The 18,646-nt window shown below is 38.5% G+C and overlaps 2 protein-coding genes across 2 annotated transcripts in view; one reads left to right on the forward strand and one right to left on the reverse strand.

Moving 5' to 3' along the window:
- The first annotated feature begins 5,701 nt into the window (after positions 1-5,701).
- On the forward strand, positions 5,702-16,892 carry LOC127951872 (voltage-dependent calcium channel gamma-1 subunit-like). Its single transcript, XM_052549958.1, has 4 exons — positions 5,702-6,109; positions 12,564-12,638; positions 14,241-14,378; positions 14,670-16,892. The coding sequence occupies exons 1-4, from the start codon at positions 5,869-5,871 to the stop codon at positions 14,900-14,902; spliced, it is 687 nt and encodes a 228-aa protein (XP_052405918.1). The 5' UTR covers positions 5,702-5,868; the 3' UTR covers positions 14,903-16,892.
- helz (helicase with zinc finger) overlaps positions 16,890-18,646 on the reverse strand; it is a 61,038-nt gene continuing 59,281 nt past the window's right edge. The window contains exon 31 of the mRNA XM_052549957.1: positions 16,890-17,831. Coding sequence (XP_052405917.1) covers positions 17,500-17,831 — 332 coding nt within the window. The 3' untranslated portion in view covers positions 16,890-17,499. The remainder of the gene's footprint in view (positions 17,832-18,646) is intronic.

The following is an 18,646-nucleotide window of genomic DNA, read 5'->3' on the forward strand; positions in this document are numbered from 1 at the left end:
TGAACTGTTTTGACATCTAAAATAAATGACGATTTTCTTGCACTTTTGTCTAAATAGTGAGGCTGGCCTTCCCAGTGACATTTATGAATGCTTTGAATCTTTGGTGAATTGTACATTCCTCTTACCTCTCAGTAATGGGATATGAGCTCATTTATTTAAAAGCAGGCTGTTCATTAATCTTCAAGGACATCAAAACAAGTTTTTACCACTTTAACAGAAGAAGAGCATGACGTACTCACACAACAAAGACAATTGGTGATGTTTGAGTTATCACAATTGCTTATTTTTAGGATTATGGATTTAAACAACTCCCTAACCGTAGGTATTAAAATGAATATTATCTTCCTACACTATTTGTGCTTCAGGCATGAATTATGTAACATGTTAAAGAAAGGTGTGCTTTTACTATTCTAAGAGATCTATAGAAGATTATTTGCACCCCCAATTTTTTTTTTCTAATTTATATTTTATAAATAAATCTAATTTCAGATTTATTTTCACAAAAACGTTTGTTCTCACAAGACATTTAAGAGACTACTGTGTAGAAAAAATGGTATTGCAAATGAATTAGTGACATTTTTCCGCCAAGCTTCCATTGAGATCAGACTTAATATTTTTTGCTTCTACATCACAATATCTTTTGACAAGAATAAGACCCCTCCCCCCACCAAAAAAAACAAAAACAAAAAAACAGCAAGAACCTGGCCAAGCACCAGTCACATTTCTTTAGAAATTTGATATCAAACTGCTTTAGATATATGTGCATATAAGGTTGTGTCTTTTTAAATAATGAAACAACACAGACAGTGCTAGAAGCTAAATATTCTTCACCATGACATTCTTATTCTGTAATGGTACAATCTTTGACCTTGCCAATAGGAGTGTTTGTCTCCATCCTCTCTAATAGTTTTCATTAACCGCCTGTTTACTCAGTATTAAGAAATGAGTCCATCTGAATGGCCCAGATCAGACGTGTTCTGCCGCATTACTGCCCATCGTGTCTGTGGCACAGATTAAAGCTGATGGAGAATGGTACAAACCGATTTTGTATGCAACAGTTCTATTTTCAGTGACCTTTATGGAGATGGCCCTGAGGGTTTGGGCAATCTAATTTAGCTTGAATAATATTGCCTGTCATTAGGAAATGCATACAGTCTATTCACCTCCTCCTTCAGCCTTGCATATAATCTGTAACCAATCACCATTGTCTTTCCATTTGGAAGATATTGCATTTAAGGGAATCAAATTGTTAACCACTTATTTGAATTCAAAGGAGCCTAATGAAACACTTGTGACAAGATTAGATTGATTTTGCATTGTGGTTGTCATGTACTTGCGAGTGAACTTAAGACCACATTAGCGTAACCCCTCTCCCCTGGGTCCTCACCGCCACACCTCGTTCTCGTTCCGAGAAAGGTCACGAACCCGGGTCTCCTTTGTAGGAGGCGGATGCCCTAACAAGGAGGCCTGCAGCCACACTAGCATCAGTTGCTATTGTATCCTGCACAGCACCTATTTGCTGGCCTCCGTTACACTCACCCCCTAAACCGCACTCCCGGCCGGGTCACGGCACCAATATAACCCCGGGTCCTCACTGCCACACCTCCTCCTTGTTCAGAATGGGTCTCGAACCTGGGTCTCCAGCATAGGAGGTGGAAGCACTTAAAATGAATCTAAAGCCTGCAGCCACTAGCGTTATTCGTTAGCGTTAACGGCGATTGATTGGATATCTGTTTTCCTGCTGCGCATTGCGATGGTGTCACACAGAGGTAAAGATGCTGCTGCATTGACGTTGATTGTGACAGATTGGGCGTGATGTTTCTCATCTGTTGCATGTGACCCACAAACACCAGGGTCTTTGTGCTAAAACTAGCACTAAAGAGTGTTGATCCTGTATTCACAAACAGCACTCAGAAATGTGTCGAGGTTTTGCAGGTTTGCATGGCCCCATTAGCTGGTAGATGCTGAAACTAAAAAGCATCTTTCTTCTTGGACAGGCATTAAAAAAAAGCTTGCTATGTAATATTTTGTTATTTTGAGTGCCATTTAGCAATGAAATTATCTACAAATATATACTTAAGTCATACTTTAAAGCACTCTAAATTTCAGCTAATAGGATTTAATTTTAATATGAACTACAATTTTTTATTTATTTATTGCATTTAACACGCAGTTAAGTACCTGAAAATGTACATTCAGTTTATACTTTAAGTATGTTAAAGTATAATTCTGAGTGTCTTGAGTCACCAAAAACTAAAATTGAGATTAAGGCCAATGCTAATATTTTCATTAAGTGTAATACAGATCTTGGATTTAGCATCACAAACCATATCATCATTCATATTATGTGGAAAAATGAAACTTGGACATTCTACTAAACTTCACAAGAAATAAAGTGAGTGAACAGGCTTAGTTCAAACTAATGTGTTGTAAAAGTAAAACTTATTATACTAATTTAGAGGTGTATCATGTTGCTAAACAGAACATTTTTTTCTGTATTTGCTGCAATGAAATGTGTTTATGCTGTTCAAGGTTCAAAAAACACATTATTTTCCACATACATTATTGTTTCTCCTCTATACCTCTTCTTTCTTACAAAGCGAGGTCTGAAAAGCGAGGTGTGCTCTAATTGGCCAGCTATCCAGTTCGTGTAATTGGTTGAATGCCTCAAGCATGGGGTGGAAATGTTACGCCCCTTGCTTGAGGCATTCAACCAATTACAAACGAGCCTTTTGTTGCAACCAGTGAGCTCTATGCATGAACTATGTTCCTTTTGACATGGTCCCTACACAGTGTTCACTGCCCCCTACTCCCTAAGCAGGGAAATACAACTTAACCACTGATTTCTAGTTGTGTCCTCTTTTAGAAGAACTAACAAAGTATTTTCGTTTTCAACTAAATGTGGCCGATGGCAACAGCAAGAATCCAAGTTATGCCTTCTTTCTTTGCGTTAACATTTGGGCGGCGTTATGCAAATCTTCCCAACTTGTGATGTAGACATGTGGGAGCGTGTTTAAACAAGCTGTTTTCGGAGGGCGTGGACAAGTCTTAACTTTTATAAAGAATATCTCTTTGGGTTTGAGACTTTAGTCTTTGCAACTTTACCAATCTTATCTATTCACGAACAGCTTGTAGCACTCCAAAGAGAAAAGAAAACTTGAAATTGCATCAGATGACCCTTTTAACCCTTTGTTTCTGGATAGACTATCAATTTGAGTGGCCATTTATGTTCATAATTTACATTATGTTCATCAATTATTTTCAGACAGTCAGTATATTCAATAATTAGAAAAGCAGGGTGGTATTTGATTTTATCCATCCAGAATTCAGTCAAAAGAAAATAAGTTGTTTTGGAGGAAGAACTATATATATATATATTTTTTTTTAGAATATGCAGTAATGAGACTTTCAACAGGAAGACTAGGAATATTTATTAAGACAGTAATAACATTTTATGTACATACAGTATCTCAGTTTTACTTCTAAGCAAATGCCCCATTTGATTTACATTTTGTGAAAAGGTTTGACCGAATAATCAAAAAGAAACAAATCACAGTGTCACTTTTCAAAACAATTGCTTCTCCGTTTTTAAATGTCACCTGCGGATAGCACTAAAGCAAGGCACAAACACATAATTTAGAAACCCATTTTTAGCAGCCTATTCCATTTGTCGCTCACAGGTAGGACAGAAATGACTTTCTAATTAGAATGAGAACATAACCCATTTTCACAGTTTAACACTTTAGACCGGGAAACAACTGGCATAAACGTGGTGGTTCTCAGTATATTTTAGATGTCATACGCGGAGGTGAATAAAAGATAAAAACAGCATCAATACAGTAAAAATGTCAGAGAAAATATGAGAACATGTATAAATAATCAGAACTGATACTTAATGATACAAGCTCTGAGTTATTTTGAGAATAGCTGTAAAGGATCTATTCAAGGCCAGGATACAGCCATGCAGTCATGACTTTTGCATGGAAATCAGCAACAAAGGGATTGAATTGTATTTCCTGAACAGTAACACCTCACTTCAGGATAGCTGCTCTTTTCACTCCAATTTTGCAGTGTGCCATTTTTTACATGTGCTTTGTGTAAAAACGGAAAGCGACGAAAGACTTGTCACCAAAGAAAATGGGCCAGAGGCTTGATAAGTGGGCCACAGCATTTTATAAAAAGCTCCAGACTTAGATGTCGCTTTATGTTACGCTCCATTATTAACATGTAAGGGTAACTCAAGTGCAAGGAAAACTGCAGCTGTTTACATACCCCACTCTTTCTTCTGCAGTGAGTGGCAAAGAAAGTGATTCAATAAATGGGCAGCTGTGTGAAGACTATATCATGGGGAATGCTCTAGTATGTTTATTTTAAACCGATGTCTATGGGAATAATGATCTGCAACCAACAATAAGAATACAAACCACTGGATTCTTTATTTATATCAAGTACCATCATATATAATCATAGACAGAAATTGGTAGTGTTAGGTCTGAGGTCACCTTTTCGAGTCAGGAACTAGTCTTTAACTAGCTGAGTTTGTGTGGTAGACATTTATTAATGTTTTTTTTATGTTGTTACTTACTTTTATTTTTATGCTCTCTTATTTTACACACAACATTCATCTGTACCAAACATTCGTCTGTACAAAATGTCAGAGTCCAAGTCCATTTGAGTACCCCAACTCAAGAAATATTCTGGAGACTTAATCTCCTCTTGAAACTCAAATCCATTTCGATACCCAGGTATAGATACAGCCTCTCGCACTCACTGATGGCGGGAAGTAGATCATCTACTAATAAAAGGGAAATTTCCCATGGGCCTCTCGGATCCAGCGAACAACAGTAACACAGGAAATAATTAAACTGCTTTGGAAGAGCAAGGCACAAGGATAATGAACAAAACAAGCCCTCAACATCAGATCAAAATGAAAATTCAGTACATGTAAAATTTTAAAGGTCTTGCCCAGTGACATCTCGGATGTTCGTAGTTCAATCAGCTGAGAGCTTGAGCCTCTTCAGCAGCAGTTAGATGACAAGAAAACCTCATTTTGTTTTCAGCTGAAATCTATAGCTACACAAACTGACTTTGGATGGTTTGTTTAAGACCATTTGTAAAAAATAATGTTAGTACTGCAACACAAAAAGCTAATTTATTGATAAGCCAAGCCACATCACAGGTTGACATTGATTTATTATTTAAATCATTTACATCATGAACAAAATTCAATGGAAAAAATTAGATAAATCCATCCATCATTAAAATCTCAAAACAGCATTTCTACAGCATATTCCAGTGTCTCAGGCCAAAAGTATAGAAACACCCTGGACGGACGACCAGTCAATCACCAAATCTTAGTAATAAAATATATTATTAAATCATTTTATTTCTGACAGATAGGGAAACTCAAAGAGAAACATGCCATCATCTGGCTGTTTATTAATTACTGTGCAAGTGATCACATGTCCTAATGGTCTAAGACATTAGCCAGTACACAAACTCAAACAGGAGCCCTCTGGCTCGTCAAACCTGTATTGTTATTTTCTATATTTCCTCTATGCGAGCTGCAGATTTTACAATAGTAGTTCATAAACTTTCCCAGCCTACATCATGTCTAAAGGCACAGCCCACCATAGCAAAAGTCTATCTTACAGGGAGGGAGAGAGAGAGAGAGAGAGAAAACTAGAGCAGTATTCTCTGGCCTCTTTTTCCAAGCAGAAGCAGAGATTTGTGGACAGCGAGCTGGAGTGAAGACATAGCGGGTTGCTGTGTGACTTTTACATTTCCCTGAGTGCCTGAGAAGTAAACTATACCAAGGCGTCAATTCAAGGGCAGAAACTCTTTCAAACTTCTCTTTGGAAGGCCACCATGCTGGAGGACAAGAAGACCAAGGTGAAGATCACTTTCTTGGTTATCCTGGTTGGCATCTCGTCCATGTTGGCGGCGGTGGTGACGGACCACTGGGCAGTGCTGAGTCCAAGGGTGGAGCAGCTCAACACCACCTGCGAAGCGGCCCACTTTGGACTCTGGAGGCTGTGTAAAAAGAGCATTTTCATTGTGGAGGAAGACCCTCAGGGTAAAGGCTGTGGCCCTATCAGCCTGCCAGGAGGTAAGGAAGTACACATCCAAGTTATTCCTCATGACCGTCATTAGCACATGTCCAGCCATGTCGTTTCGATATAGCCCAGAGGCAAAGATCTGTCTTCTGGGTGAAGCTTTTGGAAGAGCACCTCATTAATCTTAAATTTCACAAAAGGAAATTGGGGGGCAGAAGAAGCCAAGTCCGGCATACTTCATACACAGTGCAAGAAAGTTCAAGGTGTTCAAACATTTTCACTCTGAGTGCACTGGAGTTTCTCCTTTCAACATCAATTCACAATTTAGGTGGGAGTCTGTTCCTCAAATTGCATTAAGGGTTTATTTTCATTGCGTCGTTTTTGTGAGGTCACTGACCAGAGTGCTAATGAATTGAGCGGCTGTTGATTTGCTGTTTCTGATGTCACTGGGTTATTTAAGGCTTTAATAGACAGGTTAAGATGATTTACGAGCAGATCTGTGGATTTGAATTAATGGAAAAGGCAAATGAGCTGAATCTACCTGTGGGACACAGGAAATAACTCAACTGTCCTTTACGCTGCTCTAGGGACGGATCAGCCTCATTTCATTCCTACACCCAAGCTCATGAGGTCAAACGGATTGAGAAAGAGAAAAGAGTACGAAAAAGTAAAAGCAATTCACTCGTATGACAGTAAAGACTGTATGCATTCACATCTGCCTTGACATCTGAATATCTACCCTCTGTTCCTGACAATTAACCATCAACTGCATTCTGCAGATATATTCAAGTCAACATTTAAGGCAGATGGCAGGATATAGATCAAATCTCACAGAATAAGATCATAGTATTTAGTGGATAAACCACACAAAAACAACTAGAGTTAAAAAAGCAATTGGATCCAGGCTGTCACCTGTGTAATCCAGGACTCAGTAAGACCAGCATCCTCTTGTCACACCTCAGGAAGAACTGCGGGGATAAACAGAGCAACCCGTCCCTGTGTTCCTGTGAATTTCCTCCAAGGCCCAAAGATTTAACATCAACTATGGATGTTGAAGACACATGAAAACAGCCTACAGTTCCAATTGGGTTTAACTCTAATTCTCCAACAAAGTTACTTATCTAAGACTTGATGACAACTGTACGCTGTATCTCATCATCCCCAGCCTTAGTATGTAGCCTCTGCCTGAGATGCCATTGGACCATTTATGGACTGAAGACCATTCATCTAAAGCGTATTTACAGAAAATGGCAAGAGCTTTCCTAAAGCAGCAAGCCCCAATTTGATTGGCTCGATGCAATTTCTGGAAATCAAAATTTTCCAAAATGGTGCACAGGTTTTCTCATTGGAAAAATGGCTGCTACAATGAAGAAGAGAAGGAGTCAAGGGTTTGCTTGCTTAACTAGTTGCTTTGAGCTGCGGTCTTTGAAAAGTTTAGAGTTTTAAGACCTTGTTTCAAGTACATGAGTTATCTTTAAGTACAGCCGCATTGCACTTTACTCCCAGCGTATGATCGTTACAGTATGTATGTTTTGAAACATGGCAGTTTGAGCTGGTTATGAGCTATGAGCAGATCTAAGATATAAATTCAGAGGTAAGATTATTAGTCAAATTCAACTTCAATAAAAATGAACAAAGTCTGTGCTTTGTCAAACATTTCGTTTATGAAAGTGCACAGTACCAGCTCTGTTTACTGATGTGCAGCATGAGTTTTCTCCATCCCAACCCCGCAGCTCTCACATTAGACCATTAGGAGATAAGCAGTTCAACCAGTTGGAGGATTGCAGTCTTGGCAGACACTTACTGATATTCCTGTCCTGGTGGGAGAATTAGTGCTGGCAAGGGTTGGAAAGCACCTAACCCTGAGGCTCCATGGACACCTTGCAGAGCACAGCTGTTTAAAACAACATCCAGTGAGACAAGGTGTGGCCGTGTTCACACTAGTACTGAAAACACAACTGCCTGCAGGGGAGTGGTTAGATTTGGATACCCTCTTGAATTGCACAGAAAAAAACCATAAGCCAGAACATTAGCATTTAAGTAGTTATATTCCTGCTCGCTCACTGATTCTTGGCTTCACTCCCAGACTTGCTTCTCACAGGGGGAAAAGAAGAGCTATGAGTGTTGGCGAGACTTATCAAGTTCTTCGAGGGAATCTAGCATTTCACACTCATTCAACACTCAGGTCTGTTAAAATGTCTCTCGATCTTCCCAGTGGAGTTAATTATGTTAAAATAGCCATTTTAAGTGGCTTGAAACAACTTGAAAATGGAACCAAACAGTGGATTCTGATACAGTATTGTGGGATATAATTGTTTAAAGGAATAGTTAAAGGGGTAGTTCAAGCCAAAAATTAAAATTATGTAATTGTTTACGCACCGACTTTCTTTCCTCTGTGGAAGAGAAAATAATATATTTTGAAGAATGTTTTTCGATGCATCAAAAAGTGTCATGGCATCATAGCAGATGGTATCGTCTCTTGTTACTGTTACCAAAAGCACTGTACCGAGATTTTCCATGAATAACTTCAAACTTCATCACAGAAAGTTAGCGTATGGCTTCAAAAGATTTACAGCACACAAGTCATATGGACTTTTAGGGTCAATTCACACAGAATGAGTTTTTCCATTCCAATCTGCTACTTTTCCATTGTTTTTCTAAATAAGCACGCTAGGCGGATGCGTATGACCGTAGTACTCGTGCCTTTTGCAGCTTCTCGCTTATGAGTGAAAAATCCGATGTCCATTTTTCCACAAGTTGGTATGATTCATTAGGGTCTCCATGAAATGTTTGCAACATACTTTGGTTAAAATCCCTCAGTGTTTGTGTAAAACAACACTCTTTTTACTTTGTCAAAAACCGTTGTGAATTCGGTGCATGTTGCCTTAAGTTATAATTAGCTACCGAAGACCCCACCCCTCTGTTGCGTTTTTTTTTTGTGTGTATTCGGTAGTACATTACCATTAAAAACATCGTCCTCAGTGGCTTTGAAGTCGGAAGAAAACAAAAGTTCTTATGTTCACTTTTACATCCAACTACAAAACACACAAATTGTTGTCGGTACAGCTGCTTGAGCATGAGAGATTGGCGGACAGCATACTTGCTAAGGGGGGAAATATGTTAATACTAGAGAGTCCATCAGCGGTAGTGGGTGGGGCTTGAGCAGTATGATGTCATCAGTGATGGGAATAACGGCGTTATAAATAACGGCGTTACTAACGGCATTACTTTTTCCAGTAACGAGTAATCTAATTGATTACTCTTCTCATCTTAATAACGCCGTTACCGTTACTGCCAAAAAATGCGGCGCGTTACTATAACTGATGATGAAGCGGTTTTTTTTTTTCATCAGACCAACTAGATCTCTGAGCGAGAGGCAAATACTTTTTTTTACTGTTCTTCCTTGGTTAGTGGGCAGAGCACGAGACAAGCGCATAAATGCTGACGATTGGCTGAGGTAGAGTAAAATTTCATTGTAAGCCAATCAGAGGTAGAGTTGGGCGGGTTTTCGAAAGCACGCATAGTAGTGTTGGGAATTCGGCTCTTTTGACTCAGCTCACTGAAAAGAGCCGGCTCTTTGGCTCACAAACCGCTCTTTAAATGACTTTGAGTATAATATTTCAATTTTTATTACATAATTATTTAATTTCTATAGGCTAAATTTGAAAAAATAGAGTTGGCTCTTCAGATATGCGAGCCAGCTCCCGAAGTTCAACTAAAAAAGCCGGCTCTTAGAGTCGGCTCATTCGCGAATCGCGAACGACTCATCAAAAGCTCATTCGCGAACGAGTCGATCCATCATCACTAACGCTCATTCGCGAACAACCCATCATAACGCATAGTCGGACAGGACAGGACACACAACGAACAACACAAGCCAGTCAGTCAACGAGAGACAGGTATGGCGACGAGCCCAAATAATCCAAAAGTAGCCTTCTCTAAATAGAAGTATATACATTACTTTTTCCTTCAAGAAATTAAAGAAACAATAAAAGGAAATATCAAAAGTTCCCAAAAATCTATCGTGTTATTTGCATTGATCCACTATATAAACATAATATCTACATACATGCCATTTGATTGGAGGCTAGTCTCACTTTGTCCCACAGCAACTTTTTTTTTTAGATGTGTGTACAATGTTTCATGTTTCTGTTAATAATGTATTGTATTAAGTGTCCATTTCATTATAATATTCAGATTTATCATAAATAATTGAACATGCACATGTATTTTAAGTTCCTTTAAAGAGGGGTAGAGGTGGGGTCACGTTTGAGCATTTAAAATTTAATTTTACTTGAAAGTAACGCAATAGTTACTTTCTTAAGTAACTAGTTACTTTAAAAATTTGTAACTGAGTTACTAATTTAGTTACTTTTTGGAAGAAGTAACTAGTAACTGTAACTAATTACTTTTTAAAAGTAACTTGCCCAACACTGGATGTCATACTGTTTATAAAACCAAAGCAACTTGATAATTCAGAAGATCCCAGGGGTGGGGCAAGCATTTGTTTACAGGAGCAAGTTGGTATGTCAACTGTTTTATTATTACGGCAACATGACAGAAGAGGCATTCATCGCTGCGTTTTTCGAAACCGTTTTTTTAGACGCAAAGACTCGTTCTGTGTGAACGCCCCCTTACAGTACTTCAGTGGTGCTCTTTTGTCAACTTGATGGGCCCTAGTCACTGCTTGTGTTCTTTTTTGGTGCTCCACCATAGAAAGAAAGTAATTTGTTTTGAACAACATGAGGGTAATGATGAGGCTAATGACAGTTTGGTTGAACTATTCCTTTAGTACCTTTGTGTTGCAGGGGCTTTATCTCAGTTTGTCAGCCAAACGTCTGCAAAGGCACAGAGGCCCCCGGAGGAAGCCACTTCCCTTGTGTGACCCAGATATGAGCACCCTTAGCCGGTTAGCTGTGTCCTCTTCCTCCTCTAAAATTTACCCAGAATCTAATGGTCACTCTACAACTGGACAAAAGAGGACACCTCTGTTTTCTTGAGCCACCGCTCCATATTTACCAGACTAAAAACAGCACAGCTGCCTCACAACGCTCGGAAACCTGCCAGGCCCAGTGCTCTGTTTGTTTTGGCCACAGAAAGGAGGGAGCTTTAATAAAGATGTAAAAAACTAATATGACAGCCACTGCAACCCAGCAATCGACCTCCCCCATGAAATAAGTGCTTCCATTAACAAAACTGCTAGGTCAATGATACGCCCCAAATCGCTATTTTTGGCTCCTCGTTTGGAACTGAAAAGACTCACGCTGTTCTTTTTGAGCTTCAGGTACAATCATTGCTGAAAAACAGATCTGCCTACATGCAGAGCAAGGCGCACGGCACAGGTCTCGCATTCTATACGAAATGACAGATTTGTCAAGAGCAGCCCTTTTATCTGGGACTGATTCGTGATCGCTCTGTCCTTGTGTGTCTCTGTCAGATGGATGAAGGACGCTGACAGGCCTACCGAAGCAAGACAGGTGAAGAGGACATGAAAAGACGGGGAAAACATGGAGGGATGTCAATGAATCGCCACAATACACACTCCACAACCCTCTATTGCCGCAAAGGGCTCGAAACACAATTAAATCAAGTCTCACATCGTGGGTTGAGGGTATTGAAATGCTAACGCAGGGCTAGACATCTGACCACGACCCAACATGTGTATTAGCCCACACATGGCGCCAAACACTATGGCCAAAGGCTCTCAGAGGCCAATCGTGAGATGAACTCCTCCACAACATCTTGCATTAAGGGCCTGTGATGGGAATAGTCAAATAAGCGGAGTAAATCACGCTCTAAAGCAGCACGGCATGATGCATCCCAACCCCTCGCCGCTGTCAGTCTGCCTTTACTAATAAAGCTAAGACCAGCCTGTTGCTAGGTTACCTATACATAGGGCCACCCCCAACCCCCCGCTCGTTCTGGAGATTCTTGGTCCAGCGCAACAAACAGCTCCTCTGTCAGTCTTTCTCCCGGCACAGGGGATGCTGAGGTTGCTTTATGAGTTTAATCTAAAGAAGAGGTTCCTACAGTATGAACTCTTACATAACCTGACTTATACGACTGCCCTGGGAGATACGAGAGAGAGGACTAGTTTGCAATTTTGTTGACCTGTAACCTGATGAACCCATGGACGAGAAGCTCATATCTGTTAATTAGCCCAAGAGGGGGAACATTAGGCATGTGCAATACATGTTAAAGCAAAATAATGGTAGGAAACAGAGCTTGTCACAATTTGCCTTCCTATCCACAAAGCACATACAAATTGTGCACACTTCCAGCAAGAAAGCTTGCACAAAGTCATCACATGCTCTCCACACAGAATTCAGAATTCATGATCCATTCGATGGACATGCACGAATGCCTGGCTTGTGTATGTGCACCCAGCTATGATCTCTGGAGAAAATGTCAAGCGGGCTCATTGGTAGTTTGGCTGCATCTTAACTACAGGCTACGGCAGCACCTGCAGCCCTCAGCTACAATCACTGTTTTCATCTTGTTTTGCAGTCAAGAACTGCTCCTACTTCAAACACTTCACATCAGGGGAAGAGGCTGAAGTTTTTGAAGTAAAGACTCAGAAAGGTAAGGTTTCCCCCCTTTGAAACCATGTGTGGATAGTGCAAAGTTTTCCACTTAAAACCAAGCAGAGATGGAGGAAATCAAATTCAGTTTGCTGTGTAAGCCATTCTCAGTGATGGCTGGAGTGCATGCAAATTGTAGTCTGTTAATGAATCCTGGACAAATTACATGACAAAAATTGTAGTTAGTAACGTAATCCATTAGATTACATATTACAGGTAACGTAAAAGGACTACTTTTTGATTGCTTTTGACCTAACTTGTTTAACTTAACTAAATTGTTCGATGCAAAATTGAAATGCAAAGAGAAATAAATGATATTCCATTCATTGTAATTAACAACATGAAGTGCATTACATTACATCAAGGTTTCCCAAACTGGGGTTTGTGAAGGAACTGCAGGGGGTATGTGATTTTAATGAAAAGCTAAAAATTGCCTGCATGTGACCATTAACCAAAACAAATATCTATTAAAAAAAAAAGTATTTTAAAATGTTATAATCTAATAACCAATACCTATTTTTTGGTATCTGGTTACGTAATCCAGATTACATGTAATCTGTCACTACCCAGCACTGTTTACTGTACACAACAGACATGAACATTCTGCTTTCCCAAGCAATTTTCCTTAGAATTTTTGCCTGATAAATGTTAAAAAAAACCTTTTAACTTGTGACCCTCTGAATAACTTGGTAATGCATAACAACACACTGTTGTGGCAACGGGTTTTGCATATGCAAGTATTTTCTCCAAGATATAAAGATACAACATTACAAAGTTGTGCTATATAAATACCACGTTACTCTTAAGACTGAAACTTTTTTTCGGTTTCAGTTAGACATAATGTCTACCGATCTCAGGTAGGTGCAATCTGGCAACCAAACAGCTTGTTCATTAAGTTAAAGTGGAATAAAGCCTTATCTGAGTTTAATAAAGCGCTGAATGCAGCGAGACGTGAAGCGAAGCACAAATGCTTCATCGCCACACATTTCCTGAGCCGCATCCTAAAATGCCAATACTCATCGATCTGTCTGTATTACTAATTAATGACACGTTAAACTCAACATTAGTCTAGAGGTCAGACTGATTAGCCAGATCATCTGCATTAGCAGAGTAGATGAAGTCATCCTTGAATGATACAGATACAGGTGCCTGAAGAGCTGTTTGGTGAATGCAAGCTCTTTTGGTGAAGCAGCAGCTGCAATAAAAATCACTGATAACCACAAATGAAATTGGACAAATAAACGTAAACCTATCAAAAACATATGGTTCATTAAGCTTGGATTCTCATTTGGGAATTCCTCATTAGGAATCCAACCTTACTAACCTTGAAAGAAATAAACTCACACATCAGAATACACACAAAGCTACAAATTCGACATGCTTACTTTTTGCTCCCTTTAGCATGCTAGCAGATTAGCCTCACACAGCACAGATTTACTACATATATTAAATACTGAATTGAGATGTGGTAATATAATAACTAGAATTCTCTGTGACAGCTGTATGCATAATTGAAGCATTGAATTGAATAATAATGTTGCCGTAAGATCTCAGGAAGACCTGGTCTTGCTCTGATCCGCTCTGTGTGATTTTCTTCCGTCAGAGTACAACATCTCCGCTGCTGCCATTGCCATCTTCAGTTTGGCCTTCATGACCCTGGGCAGTCTCTGCCTCCTGGGGGCTTTTGGGAAGGGCAGAGACTACCTGCTGAGACCGGCTGGCATGTTCTTTGCTTTTGCAGGTAAGCGCTATGTTAAACTCAATATATCTTCTTAAAACTGTTTTTTCAACAAAATTAAGCACACTTCTTTTTAACAAGGATGATTATTACAACTTGCTACATTTGTGCAGTAGCAACTGGTCAAGTGTCCTGCAGGTGGAAAGCAGCTGTGAGTGTTTATACGTACACAAAGACTTGCAGGACGGTGTTACTTAACGCCAGTAAATCAATAGTCTAGAAACCCCAGACGCAACCAAAAAGCCACCATCTTTATTCGCCTTTTAACCTTTGTGACCTTCCTCACCCTCACAGGTCTGTGCATCGTCATCTCGGTGGAGATCATGAGGCAGTCGGTCAAACGCATGATTGACAGCGACGAGACCATATGGATCGAGTACTACTATTCGTGGTCCTTCGCTTGCGCCTGCGCCGCCTTCACCCTCCTCTTCCTCAGCGGCATCAGCCTCCTCATCATCTCCATGCCACACATGCCCAGAAACCCCTGGGAGACCTGCATGGACGCCGAACCAGAGCCCATAGACTAGTGTAGCGTGACTGACACAGTAGTCACACTAGCAGAGCGAATGATAATGATGCATTGCATTTGTAGATGATGATAGTGATGCATTAATAATTTTTAACTAAGCATTGACAGAGACGTCAAATTATTTAAAGGGATAGATTTTACCAAACTTCTTTTTTCTATTTATTTGTATAGATTCGTTGAAATTGTGCTCAGCAGAAGTCAGTCAGTCATACAGGTTTCAAGTAAATGATTACATTCAACTATCCCATTAAGGTCTATGTGAAATATCTAACGTGAATTTTGTATGTTTTACAGCATATGGAAATTATTATGCGCATTCATGCTTATATGCAATAGACGACAGCTTGGAATGTATATTTAGGGACTTGTTTTTAATATGTAAACTTTACAATCTGTTATTTATCAAATTTCTGCCATTGAATGTGATGATGGGTGACCATCAAAGTAGAAGCAATGCATATATGTTGTACAACCAGTTTTGGCAAATACAGATTCAATTTATTATAGTAGTGACATTTTAATAGTTTTTTTTTTTCAACAGCTTTCCTTTTTAACAGTTGCATATTGTAATAGTAGTGAGATGAATCTAATAACGTTACTAGTGCAGGTTTACTTCCCAGGTATTTTAAGCTGTTATATTCTTTACACACATTACACTTGGACTTCCTGCTTTTGAGCGAGGGAATCTTAAAGATCCGCCACGAGAAAGACTGTTAAAAGCCCACAAACATTTTCTGTGTTGATGTATTTTGGACAGGACATATTGTAGTTCTCAGAAAGTTAGTAAGGACATCATTAAAACAGTCCCTGTGACATCAGTGGTTCAACCTTAATGTTATGAAGCTACAATACTACTTTTTGTGTGCAAAGAAAATGAAAAAAAAAACTTCATTCAACTTGTGTCTTCAACGGGCATAAACGAGAGTACCAGGACGCTCATTTTCTGTATTTTTGTTAATTTACTAATGGTTTTGTTTTCTTTGCGCCAAAAAAGTATTCTTGTAGCTTCGTAACATAACAGTTGAACCACTGATAACACATGGGCTATATTAACAATGTACTTACTACCTTACTTGTTTTTTTTTTATATACATATTACCAGTTATATTTTATTTGATCACTTTCCCCTTTATTTTATCTCCGCTTTTTAGGTAACCTTTTATTGCAAAGCACTTTGGATCAACAATGGTTGTGTTAATGTTGTGCTCTATACATAAACTGACTTGACTTCCTGAGCCTTGAACGTGGTAGTTTCATTGCAGTCTATGGTGGGTCAGAAAGCTCTGGGATTTCATCAAAAATATCACAGATATTAATGACAGAATTTTCATTTTTGGGTCAACTATCGCTTTAAGATGTTGAATAGTTATAAATGTTTAGGCTATTGATTAAATGGTGAAAAGTAGCCATTCTTTTATAGACGAGCACTTTTGCGCTTTTCTTATTTTTATTTAAGAGATGGAAGCTGATGATGAGGTTTACCGTAAAAGCAGCTATTAAACTGCCGTTAACTTCGAAAGAATATAATCTACAATATGAGGCTACATTACCTACCGTAGACAAAAGAACAAAGAATAACAAACACTCAGTTTCTGTATATTTGTTAATTTACTAATGGTAATGTAGTTATATAGTAAAAAATATATCAGTTTGCTTTATTTCTAATAGCTTCGTGCCTTTTGCCAGCACTAATAACCATTTCCTGAGCATAAGTAAATATACAATAGCTCTCATAATGGTTCACTTTTTATATCCTGATCAGGTGAGCACAAACAAAACCTCTTTGTTGCTCATTAAAACTGAGCATTTTGATATCCAATAACAAGTAATAACAAGTGGACTCTTTTGTTCATTTGGCAGCTTTCCATGTATTTGCAAACAAAATAAAAATGTAAAATGTTCCGATGTGCGATTTCATTGAACATAAAAAGGTTTGATATTCACCCATGTGCAGTTTTTAAGGAGAAGAATAAAGCACACAAATGTCATCTCATGTATTCATTTATTCATATGTACAGGTTTGAGAAAAGTCTGTCTACATCTATACAACTTTTTATAATTTTTTTTTTTAATACGAGTCAGTTCACCACTCAGCAGCAAGCACAAGAAAACACACCAAGAAACTGAACATCAGAAAAAAATGCCAGCTGGGAAAAATCACTTCAACATTTTTTTACTTCTGGGAGTGGATGCAAAGAGAGCGGACATAATTACAGGAAAGACGGCAGCTGAGTGGTCAACCAATTCAAGGTGTTTTTAAAAATCTTTTATCCATAAACTTTTTTTTTTTGTTATTGTTTTTTTTTTTTTTATGTTTTTTTCCCAAATGTTTTGGTGTTTCATGATATATATATATATATATATATGCCGATTCGGTTTGTAAAATCACAGATGTCAAACTTTAAAATAACCAACTATAGTACTAAAGCAAGTAAAAAATAATAAAACGCCAGATGTCTAACTAACCCACAAAATCAATAGACATTTTTTATGTTTTTTTTTTTTTTTTTTTTTTTTAATGATTATTCAATTTTTTTTTTTTCAACCGTTTTCTTTTTTTAACTGGTGTATATACTGTAGTTCATATATATTGACTTATTTAAAATACGTGTAATAGCCATTGCTACTGTTTGAACTGCCTATGCTAAGTTCCTGTAACAGAGAGATGGGGTCACTGTTCTTCTTGACCTGCTCGGGCAGCGGCCGGGGCTTTGGAGGGGCTCGGAGGGCGCTGGCGTAGGACATGGTGGGGGGCTTGGAGTTGCCGGGCCCCTGGGGGCCCCCTGGGCTGGTGTTGTCCCCTCCCGGGTCAGGCGGGGTTTGCTTGCTAGACATGAGGGGTGGGAACTGTCCGTGGTGCTGGAGAGACGCGGCGCTGGCGGGGTGAGGCGACTGCTGCTCATCTGCGACGCTTATCGCCTTTGAAACTGAGGAACAATTAGCGCATGTCGTTACTATTTCAACACAACTAGATCAAGTGCCAGTTATTATATTCATCACAGGTTTATTGGGATCACAGGCAACATTAATGTTCATTATTAAACAATTAGACACGCTATATCATTTCACTTGGTATAGACATTTTTTACATGACTAAAATGATGAATAAGGTTGATTCTATGGTTGAGCAAAACTTAATTTGTATAAAACCAGCCCGATGATGGGTTGTCTGAATGGCTGTACAATTGGTATCAGTACAATGGTGCATGTCGGCCAGACAAATTAGACATGTTTTTCAAAACAGCTATTTTTAACTGCATGCAGCATCACGGTGCGGCACATTCACTTCACTCTTGTTCAGCTTCTTTGACTGAATTAAATGATTTGAAATGCAAAACAAACAAAAATTTGCAACATAATGATGATTGAAAACAGCTTTACAATACTGCAAAAGAAAGAATCACAATATTTTGTTGGATATATTGTATGATTATATCAGTGTTGTTTCTCTATGAATTGTATAGCATTTTTCTATTTTTAAAATATCTTTTGATTATTTCCAGTCTTTAGTTTCATTTTATGGATTAAAAACAGCTTTGCAATACTTCATAAAAAATAATCACAATAGTACATTACATAGTATTGGTTTGATTATATAGAATTAAAGTATTTATTTTTAGTTTTAGAAGTAGCTTTTATTATAATATTTTTGGTTGTAATTTTAAATTCAGTTTAAGTTGTAGTAATGAAAAATAGCTTTGAAATACTGCAAAAAAGAAAAGAAAAACAAACTACATATTTT

This window comes from Carassius gibelio, chromosome B3 (assembly GCF_023724105.1).
Source record: "Carassius gibelio isolate Cgi1373 ecotype wild population from Czech Republic chromosome B3, carGib1.2-hapl.c, whole genome shotgun sequence".
NCBI classification, from domain to species: Eukaryota; Metazoa; Chordata; class Actinopteri; order Cypriniformes; family Cyprinidae; genus Carassius; species Carassius gibelio.

Excerpts from the sequence above, each read along its gene's own strand:
- LOC127951872 (XM_052549958.1), top strand. The coding sequence starts at position 5,869 with ATGCTGGAGGACAAGAAGACCAAGGTGAAGATCACTTTCTTGGTTATC. Across the intron at positions 6,110-12,563 it reads CCCTATCAGCCTGCCAGGAG|TCAAGAACTGCTCCTACTTC; the intron begins GTAAGGAAGTAC and ends CTTGTTTTGCAG. Across the intron at positions 14,379-14,669 it reads CATGTTCTTTGCTTTTGCAG|GTCTGTGCATCGTCATCTCG; the intron begins GTAAGCGCTATG and ends TCACCCTCACAG.